This window comes from Gadus morhua, chromosome 1, assembly GCF_902167405.1.
Source record: "Gadus morhua chromosome 1, gadMor3.0, whole genome shotgun sequence".
Lineage (NCBI taxonomy): Eukaryota > Metazoa > Chordata > Actinopteri > Gadiformes > Gadidae > Gadus > Gadus morhua.
The window spans coordinates 22,220,552-22,234,799 of NC_044048.1; the positions used below are offsets into that span (position 1 = coordinate 22,220,552).

The following is a 14,248-nucleotide window of genomic DNA, read 5'->3' on the forward strand; positions in this document are numbered from 1 at the left end:
TGGATCCAGGGACACTGGGTGTGTTTGTAACCAATGAATTCAACACAATCCGGAATTATTCCATGGGACTACTGGAACATAAGCACGTCACGCGGCTCCCTCTAGTGGTCAATAACCAGAATCACATTCCAGCACTAGGACACACAGCCCACACCGCTCTGTGGAGGATTCAATTACAAACGACAGCAATAATAGGACAGTGGCAGCATGTAAATATAATATATAAAGTTATTAAACAGATATATGCATGGTGCAGGAGTGAGCAGTAGCAAGCGGCAGAACCTGACTTGTTGAGCAAATTGTGCTCACTTTAGCATCGATTCTGTTTCTTTTGGAGGCCATGAGCGCTGAGCCCAGGTGAAGGTTGGTGTCAGGGTGGGGTCAGGGTGGGGTCCTGTCCTTCCCTCTTACTCGGCCGTGTTGAGAACGCTGAAGGCTGCACCAATCAGAGCACGCCTCCATCTGCCCCCTGCTGGTGACCTCTGCAGGTCCAGGTTCAGCCTGGAAGAATCACGCAACACGCTCTGCCGAGACAAGACCTTTATTCTATAAAACACAACTGTAGAAAAAACAAGTTCCCTGGACCCTCCTCCACAGAACCCATTAACAGAGCAGCTCTTCCACCTTCACCCCACGGCTGGGACTCCCCACAGGTGAACAACAGAAAGGTCCTATGTCCCTTAATTAAACACCCAAATGACTTCTATTGCCTTTATCAAATAATACATTTCTTGATGTCTAAAATCCTATCTTAATTAAATAAACTGGGATTTATTTAATCCTAGTTCAGGATTAAATAAATCCTAAACTAGGATTTATTTAATCTCGTTGAATAGTTTCCAGAACTTCTCACACACAAAGGTGAGAGATTCCAAACGGCTAGGGTCCTTTAAGTGCTGTTGAAAATGCTTTTTGGGCTACTAAGGCCTCCGTCTGGCCAGATGGGGACCCTCTGCCCCCTAGTGGTCAGATATGAATCATGCACCATTATATCGATACGTTTAAAAGGAGCCTTAAAGTTCCATTCCACATATTCCTTCCTCGTTGAAACATGTAAGATCAATGTAAAAGGATGTGGACGAAGCCTAGAGATATTAAAAAACGTGGCACTGTAAAAAGTGTAAATATTGTAGGGAAAGCGACAGAGATAACTCAGAAAGGTCCTGCTGCACAGTATTATAGGTTACATGATGACTATAATAGCGTTCCTTTACATGTCTATAAAGAGGATAATATTGTACGCTAGCAGCAGACTGTGGTGTGCTTGGTGTGTTTACATCAGAGTTAAGACGTTATCCAACACAGCTTTATGTAATGTCTTTGTGCCTTCAGGAAGTCCAACATGTGTAAAACGTGTTTTTGAGAGGCCTAAACGTTGAGAGGCCTATGTTCTGTCCGCTACTTTACCTGCAGTCTTCCCTGCAAAGACCGCAAGTAATGGCGGACATTGTCTCTTTCCAGACATAAATCAGCCATGATTCTTCTTCAACTCACCCCCTCTGACACTGAGCACACATTCCAAAATGTGCTTCCTAATGAGTGGTTTTGTCCAAAACAAACGTCATCTGTTCTTAGTACTGACCTGCTTAAAATACCCTTTTTCAATGCTAAAACTAGCTAGCTACATATCTTTATTAATGCCTAAGATAGTTAGCTATATGCCTTTATTAATGCTCAAGGTAGCATTTTGAATGCCTTTATTAATGCTAAATCAAGTCAGCTAATCGCCATATTCATGCTATATAGGCGGCCAGCTAAATGCCGTTGTTTATGCTAATGCTAGATAGCTAATTATATTCATTAAAGGTGCAGTATATTTAGTTCACTGTATGATACCATTTAAAATCTTTCAAGGCACCTTGTTACATGAAACTTGGCTACACGATGCGGTCGTATACGATGACATCATTGTGGAAGTTACCTGCTGGCCCCCGATAGGCCAGTATAGGCCTCCCTAGTTAGGAAGGGGAGGGCGGATCTCATCGCTAGATGCTAGTTAATCCTGCACTCTCACCTCTAAGGCTAAAAGTAGCTCGCTAATCCCTTTATTAATGCTAGCCACTAGGTGCTACAATATACTTGGTAGATATTTCTACTACTGGTGCAACACTAAGGTGCCTCAATAAAGTGTCTACGTGTATGCGCGCGTCTTTGTGTGCGTGTGTTTTCTTGTGTGTGTGCACGTGCGTGCGTATGTGTGTGTGTGCGCTACCCCTCCGTCTCCGTCTCTCTCAGGTCTTGTTTCACCAGGAACTTCCTTGATGGTTGGCTGGTTGTCAGGCTCCACCCACTGCTCCTCAAGCTGCTGCAGAAGCCCCTCCCACTGCCGCTTGTCTCTTCCTGTTTGCCATGACAACCGAACGATGGCCCTTAGCAACTGAAGCAGGAGTGGGTGGGGCTTAGGCAGGAGCAGAGGAGGGTTTTCATTGGTTGGGCTGAGGTTGTCCATAGTTTGGGGGAGTTCTATCGGTAGTGCAGTGTATGGCCCATCACCAAGGGGGTGTGGCTCATCCTCCTGGGGGTGTGGCCTGTCCTCAAAGGTGTTGTCGGTGTGTGGGGGTGGGGCTAGGAGGCGGAGGGCCTCGTCACAGTGTTCCTGAGCTTCTTCCAGCTGGTCCACTTCCTGGAAACAGCTGGCCAGTGCCACGAGCGTGAACAGCCAATGGGGGGAGGCGGGGGATGGGGCCAATGCAGTCGGCGTGGACGATGGGGTGGGCGGGGCCAATGGTGTGGGCGTGGCCGACGTGGTGGGCGGGGCCTGAGGGTGGCCCAGTTTGGTCTGCAGTCTCTTAGCGTTGAGCAGCGGACCCAGAGCCTCCTGGTACCGCCCCACCCTGCAGGACCACAGCACGAGGGTGGTGTTAGTGGAGGGTGGTGTTAGTGAAGTGTTAGTGAAGGGTGGTGTTAGTGGAGGGTGGTGTTAAGGTATGGTGGTGTTAGTGGAGGGTGGTGTTAAGGAATGGTGGTGTTAGTCAAAGGTGATTTAGTGAAGTGTTAGTGAAGGGTGGTGTAAGTGAAGGGTGGTGTTAAATAAGGGTGATGTTAGTGAGGGGTGGTGTTAATGGAGGCTGGTTTTAATGAAGGGTGGTGCTAGTGAAGGCTGGTGTACAGCAACATGACTACTGGTTAACACCTGATGAGAGGACCAGGACCAGGACCAGGACCAGGACCAGGACTCAGTGTACCTGATGAGCAGCTGTCCGGTCAGCAGGTCCGGCAGGTAGAAGAAGAGCCTGACGCAGGACGCCCCCCTCAGCACCGCCCCGGAGCACAGGTGGGACAGGTACTGCTCGAAGGCCCGGCTCCGGCGCGCGATGGTCTGCGCCGTGTAGTTACTGCGCAGCTTCTTACCTAGCAACCACCGTCAGAGTCATGGCAACCAGAGAACACATGATGGACGTCACGGCATGATGTCAGAGAATGTATTGAGAATGTATTGAGAGTCTCTCTCTCTCTCTCTCTCTCTCTCTCTCTCTCTCTCTCTCTCTCTCTCTCTCTCTCTCTCTCTCTCTCTCTCTCTCTCTCTCTCTCTCTCTCTCTCCCCCCCTCCTCACGTGGGAAGCAGACTCCGTGCATCTGGTCTCCATGGTTACGGCGCAGGGTGGCGTGGAGCCGCTGGAAGTCCGAGTATCGCCTGGTGATGACGGCCGGGGTCTTGTCACTGCCACCCGCCTGCACCACGTGGATGGTGTAGAGCTACATACACACACACATTAATACATACACACACACACACACATAAATGCATTTACACACACACACACACACACACACACACACACACACACACACACACACACACACACACACACACACACACACACACACACACACACACACACACACACACACACACACACACACACACACGTGTTGGGACATCTCCTCCCCTCACCACGTATTTGGCGGAGCCCTCCACCACCACGCTGGCGTCCGTGGCCTCGAACAGCAGCTGGTCCGCCCCCCGCCCCCTGCTGGGGGGGGCCGGGGCCACGCCCCCCCGGAGCCCCCGCCAGCCCTCCTGCAGCAGGCGCGCTGCGGGGGAGGGGCCTAACTGAGCCCCGCCCACCGGACTGGTCTCTGAGTGGAGGGCGGCAGAGTCAGGGGAGACAGATGGGAAGACAGACGGACAGACGGGCAGACAGACAGACAGACGGGCAGACAGACAGACGGGCAGACAGACAGACAGACAGACAATTTTTTAAGGCGAAATTTAAGGCGAAATTTAAGGCGAAAAGGCGAAAAGTTCTCAGCTACAATGTTTCTTTGGGAGAGACATGCTGAATAAATTCAACATGTTATCAAACTTCAAAATAATATTGATCAATCGTGATTTCAATGTTGAACAAAATAATCGTGATTATGATTTTTCCCATAATCGAGCAGCCCTAACAGACAGGTGTCTCCTCACCTGTGCTGCTAAGCCCCTCCTCCATGGACTCGCTCAGGAAGTCTGAGTCGCTGTCCATCCCTGAGCCCTCCTCCTCTCCTCCCTCCTCTCCTCCTCCTCCTCCCGCTCCTGCTCCGTCGAAGCAAAGCATGCCGCCAAGCCGCTCGGACACACACTCCTCCTCCTCGGCCAGCTCCGCCTCCCATCGCTCCTCCTCCCTCCCATCCGCTTCCTGTTCACTTCCTGGTGGCTGAGGCTCCGCCCCCTCGCCCTCCTTGAAGAGCGAGCGCTTCAAACGCTCCAGCAGGCGGGACGCCATCAGCCTCCTCAACACCGGGGGGCGCTAGGGGCACACCAGTGAACAGGGTTTAAAGACAGGTTTAATACAATTACTTTACAGGGTTAAGTCAACTAAAAAGGGTTTATTATACAGGGTTGAATAGACGGGTTTAATATAATTACTATATAGGGGTTTAATATACAGGATTGAGTATAATTATACATGACATTATCTACATTATTATAAAGCAGCTTTAGCGACTGGTTGAGGTCGTTAGGGATCAGTGACCAGGTGAGGTCATGAGCAACCAGGTGAGCTTGTTCCTGACCAGGTGAGCTTGTAATCACACTAGGCCACGCCCCAGGGGGACACTGAGGGAGGGATCGCTGTGAGCGGCAGTGTGTGACTCAGCATGTAAACCGACCGTTAGATGAACACACCCTCAGTCCCCTTCTAATATCTTCCACGTTGCACAATGCAGAAGACTTCCCACCGCAGATAATAGAGATGACTGGGCAGTCTAAACTCGAGACAGGAGGGAAATATCAGGCTAATATTTACTCTCAAGGTCCAGCTTTTTGGTGTGTTTATTATCTAAAGTGTCGGGGAGCTCTCCGTATAAGCTCGAATTCAAACACTATGAGAATTATTAATAAAGGGAAAAAACAAGACTTGAGTTCGAAGCAGCGCAGAACGTTCACAAACTGGCTAGGAAGTTTGGGTTCATGACCCTCTAAGCCAGGATATTTGTTATTATTTGTATTAAAGTGGTTTGATCAAAACTAAACTCCTAAAGCAGGGGCTGACGTGAAATATGAATAGGAGATTGTTTCAGTGGATGAATGTGTGTGCGCATGTGTGTGTGTTGGTGTGTGTGCATGTTGGTGTGGCTCCGTGTGTGTGTGTGCGAGGTGTGTCAGTGCGTGTGCATATCGTGTGTGTGGGTTGATGCGTGCATGTGTGTGTTGGTGCGTGTGTGTGTGTGCTTGTTGGTGTGTGTGTTTGTCCGTGCGTGTGTATATCGGTGTGTGTGGGTTGATGCGTGCATGTGTGTGTGTTGGTGTGTGTGCGTGCTGGTGTGGGTGCGTGTGTGCTTGTTGGTGTGTGTGTGTGTGTGTGTCTGCGTGTGCATATCGGTGTGTGTGTGTGTTGGTGTGCACGTTGGTGTGCCTGTGTGTTATTGTGCTTGTTAAAGCACTTGTTAAAGGTTGCTAGTTCAATCCCCAGCTCCTCCTAGCTGAGTGTTGATGTGTCCCTGAGCAAGACACTTAACCCTAACTGCTCCTGACGAGCTGGCTGTCGCCTTGCATGGTCGACTCTGCCGTCGGTGTATCAATGTGTGTATTAACCGATGTAAGCGCTTTGGATAAAAGCGTCTGCTAAATGCCCTAATTGTAATTGCTTGTGCGTGCGTGGTGGTGTGCGTTTTGGTATGCGCGTGCATGTGTGTGAGTGTGTGTTGGTAAGCATGTGCGTACGTGCGTGGTGGTGTGTGTGTGTATTGGTATGTGCATGTGTGTTTTTTTTTCCGGGACTCTAGTTACGACCATGGAAACTCTACATAAATAATCCAGAGTGGGCCTCAGGCAGGAAACATTGAGGAGCAAAACCATCTCTAACAGTCAGCGTGAGGAGGACCGAACTGACTGGGTTCACTGCGGTGAACCAGACTAACATAGAGACTAACATAGACTAACATAGAGACTAACATAGACCACTGTGGTGACCCAGACTAACATAGAGAATTGAAAGGTCAGGTTACAGTTGAATTCAACACCCAAAGGCGTGAAATAGTGGAAGTTCAGCTGATAATACTCATACTACTACTACTACCACTAATCTACTAATAGTTCGACTGGTTCTGCTGTCCCAGATATGAGGAGGACCGCGGTGGTGCTCCTCTGGCCGCGTTGACCTATTCAGCTCTGGTGGTCTCGCAGTAGTGGTTAGGGGACAGTAGTAGACTCCAGAAGGAGGACCCTGTAGACCCGTAGGACATAATACTTGCTATATTTCAACACTTTGTATCGTGGCGTCGCTGCGCTACTTTCTCATTGAAACTTTCCGACGTCACAAATGGGGAGCTGCTGTTTGCTTAGAAGCTAACAACTTTGGCGGCGGACGTTTTGTTAAAGCGAACGGTTTACGAAAGACTGTAACTAACTGGTTATTCACTAACACATGACTCACCGGACTCGGTCAGTCAACCGGTCTCAGTCCATCCGGGGGAGAAAGGCTGCTAGACTCCATGGTCGGAAGCTACAACAGTAAAGTCCTGCAAACAGCTGACGGCCGACGGCGCGGTCCTTCGGTGCGCGGACACGCTGTCCTCCCTTGCCGTGAGGCGCGACCACGATGTAAACGCTCGTCCACGTATGCGGGAGGGAGCGGTCCTTCACTTCATGACAATGAGAATAAACAGTTTGTAAGACGTGGAATTCTCTTTCTGTCTGTCTTTATCGCTGTATTTCTTTCTTTCTTTCTTTCTTTCTTTCTTTCTTTCTTTCTTTCTTTCTTTCTTTCTTTCTTTCTTTCTTTCTTTCTTTCTTTCTTTCTTTCTTTCTTTCTTTCTTTCTTTCTTTCTTTCTTCTTTCTTTCTTTCTTTCTTTCTTTCTTTCTTTCTTTCTTCTTTCTTTCTTTCTTTCTTTCTTTCTTTCTTTCTTTCTTTCTTTCTTTCTTTCTTTCTTTCTTTCTTTCTTTCTTTCTTTCTTTCTTTCTTTCTTCTTTCTTTCTTTCTTTCTTTCTTTCTTTCTTTCTTCTTTCTTTCTTTCTTTCTTTCTTTCTTTCTTTCTTTCTTTCTTTCTTTCTTTCTTTCTTTTTTTTTTTCTTTATCTTTCTATCTAACCCCAAACCCCTATTGCCCGGGACGTTTCTATCCTGAAAGTATGGATTTCCCTGAGATTATCAATGGTTGAAGAAATATGGGAGTACCCAAGAAAATCTTGGGCCTTTAAACACACGAGAACTTCGCACAAGAATTTCAGCCTTTAAGGTGATTGAACATGAATGACATGGCTAGACACACATATCACTTCATGAACCTCTTAATCTTCTATTTCCAGCGAGACACCAACGGCTCAACCAATAACAAGCTCTGCTCCTATGGAGTGGGCGTGGGAGTAGGGTCTGTCTGCAAGACCGAGGCGTAACTTTTAGTAGGCGTAACTTGTAGTAGGAGGAGGCGTGTCTTGTACTTTTCTAAATAGCGGTCCACGCGAGATCTTTTTAAATCTGTAAATTATTTTCTTAAATGCATATGACTCAGGGATGTCAGTTTCACGTAAGCCAGTAAGGCTATGATTAAGCTAATCAAGAGCATATTTTTAAATGAGCGGGTCGGGTGCATTATTTGTATATAAGGCCTAATATTTGAGGTCCGAGTTGCGGTCATTTATGTACCCGCGCACCACTGCTACATGCATGGACATATTATGGCTACATACAGATCACTTCCGCGATTTAGAAAAGTACAAGACACGCCTCCTACTACAATTTACTACTATTACAAGTCACGCCTCCGTCTTGCAGGCCGCAGACGGATAATATTGAGCGCCGCCCCCTTCCTAACGATCCCTAACCGGTCTCACCACCTAGGGATCGTTAGGAAGGGGGCAGCGCTTAAACCGGAAGAGTAGTAGGCTGTAATTTGACCCCACAGGCCTACACCCTGAAACACTTGGCAGACTACTGAGAAGCAGTGAGACGCACAGTACAGTAGCCACGACCTGATTTGAGAAGGTAAGAAAACAAACATCAAGCGAGGAGGCACTTGCTAGGTGTTACTGTGTACAGGTGGTTAGTGTCTCTAGGTTAGTACAGGTGCTTAGCGTCTCTAGGTTAGTACAGGTGGTTGGTGTCTCTAGGTTAGTACAGGTGGTTATTGTCCCTCGGTGCGTACAGGTGGTTAGTGCCTCTCGGTTAGTAGGGTAGTGTTTAGTGTTGTCATTTGTGTGTGTGTGTGTGTGTGTGTGTGTGTGTGTGTGTGTGTGTGTGTGTGTGTGTGTGTGTGTGTGTGTGTGAGTGTGAGAGAGAGAGAGCGCAGTCTGGGGTACAAGACAGAAGACTATGACAATATATGTTAGTTGTAATGTTTAGTTCCGCAATATTTTTTTTTGGAATCAAGTGAATCACATGGTGTTCTGGGGTGAATCACATGGTTGTTCTGGGTTGATTTCCATGGTGTTCTGGGATGAATTCCATGGTGATCTGGGGTGAATCCCATGGTGTTCTGGGGTGAATCCCATGGTTGTGGTTAAAGTCGGTCTCTAAGTGGGTGTGTCTCTGCTCTCCCGGGGGGAGAGTGGCCCTGCTTACGGGTACGTTTGGAATGATCCGTCTAACTGTCACAACAGACAGGAAGTGATCTCTGGCTCTGGCTCACGAGCTACAGCGGTAGGTTGCTTGTTCGATCCCCGGCTCCTCCTAGTTAAATGTGGAGGTGCCACTGAGCTGAACACCTAATCCCCATGAGCTGGCTGTCCCTGCATCTCTGACCGCGTGGAGGTGTGTAGGAAGGGGCGGATTGGTTACAGTTGTAGAGGGCTTTGAGAGGCCACTGCTTAGAAGAGCTCCTTTATAAAGGCAGAGCATTGGCATGTACCGTCTTACTGACTGTCTTTATCCCTGAGTGTTTAGCTGTAGCCCTGACGGATTAGCTGGAGCCCTGGTGTCGCTAGACCGGTCTCACTCCCTCAGGGTTGGGAGGGGCACCAACACTAACGCTAACTGGCTAGATGGCTGAGTAGCTACTGACAGGCTAGCTAAATAGCAGGGTAGCTAGCTCAAAGTCTGGCTAAAAGAGCATGTATGTAAACCAAGGACTACCACATTAAGACATAGAAGAATAGCATTTAGCGAAAGGTGCAGACATGTCGATCGCAAGACACTAACACGCTGTGATCCCTGAGTTATTATCTCGTAACCATTTCTGTCTGGAACGGGATAGACAGTACAGAGAAAAGTAATTGAGGAGCTGGTAGGGGTTAGACAGTATAGAGACAGCTCATTAAGGAGCAGGTAGGGGTTAGACAGTACAGAGACAGGTCATTAAGGAGCAGGTAGGGGATAGAGAGTACAGAGACAGGTCATTAAGGAGCAGGTAGGGGTTAGACAGTACAGAGACAGGTCATTAAGGAGCAGGTAGGGGTCAGACAGTACAGAGACAGGTCATGGCCTGCCCCTGGTGTAACAGTATTTGTTCTATCATTGAATGCATCGTCACGATGAGGTTTAATCCCCCCCCTCAGTTAGACCATGAGGTGGTGCTGTTCCTTTCCGCGTGCCCTGCTCCTCGTCCTGCTCCTCGGCTGGTGGGGTCGGAGTTCAGGGTTCAAGATCTGTTCCTTCAAACTGCAGAGCCTGAATAGCACCAAGGCAGCCAATAAGAGGGTCATGTATACACTGAAACGGGTAGGACACGCGCATACACAAACACGCATACACATACACATGGTTGGGCTGTTTGTTGAGTTGTCCAGCTGTCTCTCTATCTCTGTTTATCTTTCTGTGTATCTGCCTGTCTTCCTCCCTAACTTTATATCTCTGTACCTGTCTATGTCTCTGCCTGCCTATTTCTCTACTTATCTGTCTCTACCTGTGTGTCTCTCTTTCTGTCTGTCTCTCTTTCTGTTTATCTCTACCTGTCTGTCTGCAGGTGGTGTCTCGTTGTGATACCTGTCTGTCTCTCCCCCTGTCTGTCTGCAGGTGGTGTCTCGTTGTGATACCTGTCTGTCTCTCCACCTGTCTGTCTGCAGGTGGTGTCTCGTTGTGATACCTGTCTGTCTCTCCACCTGTCTGTCTGCAGGTGGTGTCGCGGTGTGACGTCTGTCTGCTGCAGGGCGTGAATGATCCAAACGGTTCCGTCATGAAGCACCTTGTGACCAAGCTGAACAGGTACTCTACCGAGGGAGTAGAACCCCCAACCCTGCAGCAGTGGTGCCTTGCTCTTCCTACTGGGCTACACAGGGAGTTGAACCCCAAACCCCGCGGTGTTAGCGCCTTGCTCTAGCTACTGGGCTACACAGGGAGTAGAAGCCCAAACCATGCAGCGTCGGTGCCTTCCTCTATACTGAGCTACCGGCAGTAGAACATATGTATAAGGCCTCAGCGGTGTTTCCACGACGACGGGTGTCACTATGGTTTTAACACTGTGCCTTCTCCCTACAGGGACAATGACAGGTAGGCACCCCACCCCTTAACCCCGATCACCCCCTAACCCCAATCACTCCCTATCCCGAATCCTCCCCTATCCACAATTACTCCCTAACCCCAATCATAACTTGGCTGTGGACAATTCAATGAGCATCTCGAGAGACGCCCAATGAGCTGCTTGCTTCTTACCCACAACTGTCCCTTAATTGGTTAGTTTCAGGCTGTCTTTGGGTGGTTTGAAATACTGCAACAGTAACACCAAGCCTCACCATGAAAATGTCTGTCACTTTCTGGTGCTTGACAGGAAGTGACATCGCCTTGCATCATTGAGGTGTGTTGGTAGTGGCTGTCCTGGCTACTGGGAGCCTCCCAGTTCAACCTCTTCTTTCCAAACTTTACCCGCTGGCTAATAATGACTGGGCGTCGTTCATCATTATCTTGATCATGAGTGAATGAGCGGATAATGGTCATCTGTATCCTCTCTTCTGACACACAGGCCAACTGTACCTATCTCTTCTGACACACCGGTCATCTGTACCTCTCTCCTCTGTGAAACACAGGTCACCTTTCTCCTCTCTCCTCGGACACAACCCTCTGCTATGAGTTGAGTGTACTGGGTATAAATCTAATCAAGATGTTTTCCTTTGGTATAGTTACGACCACCAGTACCAGACGGTAGCCAGCCGGAGCCTTGGAGCCAATCCAAATGACATGCAGGAATACGTCTTCCTCTACAGGTTAGTCAACTACTAACCAACTATAACTATTATACTAACTATAACCATAACTATTATACAAACTCAACGAAATGCAGCAATACGTCTTCCTCTACAGTTAGTGAACTACTAACCAACTAACTAACTAACTATAACTATTATACTAACTATAACCATAACTATTATACTAACTCAACGACATGCACCTCTACAAATTAGTAACCAAGAAAACTAACTATAACCATAACTATTATTCTAACTTTAACCCTAACTTTTATACTAACATTACAAGATGAAACAATTTACTAGTAAGACCAACTAACTAACTAATGATTATAACCTTTGACTATGCACTAATCATTTGATTGACAGTAAGGCTGATACTGTGCATATCATTAATTCCTTAATGACGGTAAGCTCCTGCCCTCAGGAAGGAAATCGTCAGTGTGCGCGACCGTCACCAGTACGAGGGGAAGGGCTTCGCCCGGCCTCCGTTTATGGTTCGGTTTAAGAGCAGCCAAACAAGTGAGCTCATTTACATTTACATTCAGGGCCTTTAGCAGACGCTTTTATCCAAGGCGACTTACAGTAAGTACATTTGTCACTAGAAGTGAAACAATATATCTCTGTCGGTACAGTGAAGATATTCATAGAACCAAGTGCAAGTAGTAACAATCGCTAGGCTAACCCATTCCTCGTATACAGCAGTGATAGCTAGCGACTCCAGATGCTTTACAATTCAGTACTGAAAATAAATACAACATACAGTAAGTGTGTAAATTAAGGGCCAGGACGAAGAACATATAATAGTGGGAGGGGGGGACTCAATGGCTATGCAGAGTCTAGTCGAACTCTGAACTGGTGTATTTTGAGTCTTTTAGCTCACCTCATCCTGCCATCCAACACCTCTGTTCTCTGGCTCCCAGCGCTCTGCTGTGGTCTGGAGGCTCTGCTGCCCCCTGGTGGTCACTAATATAGCACGGCCCTTTACCCCCAGGCGTGGGGGACTTTGTGCTGGTGGCGGTGAACACCTTGCCGAGCCGGGCGGTGCAGGAGATTGATCAGCTCTACGACGTCTTCACGGACATCAGCAAGAGGTGGAAAACCGAGGTGAGGGAGGGCTCGCAGACCATCTCCCAGCATGCACTTCTCTGCATGACCACTTCCTGAATGACTGTGTGTGTGTGTGTGTGTGTGTGTGTGTGTGTGTGTGTGTGTGTGTGTGTGTGTGTGTGTGTGTGTGTGTGTGTGTGTGTGTGTGTGTGTGTGTGTGTGTGTGTGTGTGTGTGTGTTTTAGACGGTGATGTTCCTGGGGAACTTCAACGCTGGCTGCAGTCACATGACCCGGCCCAAGAAGAAAGAGATCCGCCTATTCACAAAGAAGGGTTTCTATTGGCTGATCGGTGACCACGTTGACACAACAACAACTGACACCACAGATTGTGCCTACGATAGGTTTGTAGATAACTTGGCGATAGTACAGGTGGTTAGTGTCTCTAGGTTAGTAAGGTAGTGTTTATTGTTGTCATTTCATTGTTTGTGTGTGTGTGTGTTAGGTTTGTGGTGCATGGTAAGTCGTTCCTGAAGCAGGTGGAGCCGGGGACTGCTTCGGTCTTCAACTACGCTAAGACCTACCAGATCAAGAAGATGGAGGTAGGTAACCTCACTCACTCTCACAGGGGCCAAGTGGCTTTATTGGCATGATACTGACAGCTGGGTTGATGTGTATTATATATATATATATACAAATAATATATCCAACCCGTCTCACTCGCTTGATGTCTTCTACAATCTGTTACATTGTTCTCGTCTCCCTCCTCCTCCTCCTCCCCCCCCCCCTCCCCCTCCCTCGCTCCCCCTTATCCATGCAGGCCATGCACATAAGCGAACACTTCCCCATAGAGCTGGAGCTTAAAAGCTCCACCCACCTACCTCAGGCCACACCCCTCCTCATCCTGCTGAGCCTCTCTGCCTTCCTCTTGTCTGGCCTGGCTGCTCTGTGATCGTTGGATTGCTTCTGGAGCATCAACATCAACATCTATTCTCTTCTAGGATTTAAACAGCCAATCAGCATGTAACAGTAATGTCACTGTTATATTTTTCTGAGAAGATGATAATGAAAACTTTATTAATATATTCTTGGTCTTCTTGTCTCATCCCCCCTTATCTGTAAAGTTCTGAAAGTTCAATGACAACCAAACCGATAAATCAGTTTTATAATCTTTGTCTTGATTATTTTTATTATACGCTTTTGCAATATTATTATTGATAATTGATTGTTTTGAAAGCTCTGGTTGTCTGCCATGATTTAAAGTACTTTTTTTAATATCATTTATATGTCATACTGCACAGACAATGTAAATATTTTGAATGTCATTCTTTCTATGCCTGAATAATAAAGAATAAAGATTATTTTAACACATTCAAAAAGTATGAGTAATATTATTGACATGTTAAAATACACACACACACACACACACACACACACACACACACTTTTGTTTCGTGATCACACCTCAACCCTATCTTCATACAACAGAGTCATACGTTTATTTTCCTCCTGAGTCTACAGTTAGTATAATGCAGAATTAATAATAAACTAGTTCAAATGTATAATCGTCTCTGAAATTGTTCTCGCTGTCTTCCGTGATTGTATGTGGTTGTTTTGAAATTCATTTATATTATTTTATACAATTGTTTAAATGCCTCAAT

General features: G+C 47.3%; 2 protein-coding genes across 3 annotated transcripts; one reads left to right on the forward strand and one right to left on the reverse strand.

Annotated features, from left to right (window-relative positions):
• Window positions 1-525: 525 nt before the first annotated feature.
• Window positions 526-7,132, reverse strand: snx21 (sorting nexin family member 21). The gene is given in 7 exon segments (XM_030366702.1): window positions 526-2,250; window positions 2,252-2,834; window positions 3,186-3,351; window positions 3,555-3,696; window positions 3,896-4,080; window positions 4,412-4,733; window positions 6,861-7,132. Coding segments are annotated over 6 exon segments (1,416 nt in total). The 5' UTR covers window positions 4,710-4,733; window positions 6,861-7,132; the 3' UTR covers window positions 526-2,208.
• A 1,088-nt stretch (window positions 7,133-8,220) lies between these two features.
• Window positions 8,221-13,958, forward strand: LOC115551286 (deoxyribonuclease gamma). Of its 2 annotated transcripts, XM_030366955.1 has the most exons (10): window positions 8,221-8,408; window positions 9,917-10,079; window positions 10,474-10,562; window positions 10,836-10,847; window positions 11,474-11,557; window positions 11,967-12,061; window positions 12,534-12,646; window positions 12,834-12,991; window positions 13,093-13,189; window positions 13,408-13,958. In XM_030366955.1, the coding sequence occupies exons 2-10, from the start codon at window positions 9,924-9,926 to the stop codon at window positions 13,537-13,539; spliced, it is 936 nt and encodes a 311-aa protein (XP_030222815.1). In that variant the 5' UTR covers window positions 8,221-8,408; window positions 9,917-9,923; the 3' UTR covers window positions 13,540-13,958. The 2 variants fall into 2 exon arrangements, with proteins under 2 accessions (XP_030222815.1, XP_030222824.1); XM_030366964.1 differs by lacking the exon at window positions 10,836-10,847.
• Window positions 13,959-14,248: the final 290 nt, after the last annotated feature.

What these genes read in the sequence shown, in the direction of transcription:
- LOC115551286 (XM_030366955.1), top strand. Translation starts at nt 9,924, where the DNA reads ATGAGGTGGTGCTGTTCCTTTCCGCGTGCCCTGCTCCTCGTCCTGCTC. An exon ending in GAATACGTCTTCCTCTACAG is followed by an intron (nt 11,558 to 11,966) that starts GTTAGTCAACTA and finishes TCCTGCCCTCAG; the next exon opens with GAAGGAAATCGTCAGTGTGC. An exon ending in ACCAGATCAAGAAGATGGAG is followed by an intron (nt 13,190 to 13,407) that starts GTAGGTAACCTC and finishes TTATCCATGCAG; the next exon opens with GCCATGCACATAAGCGAACA.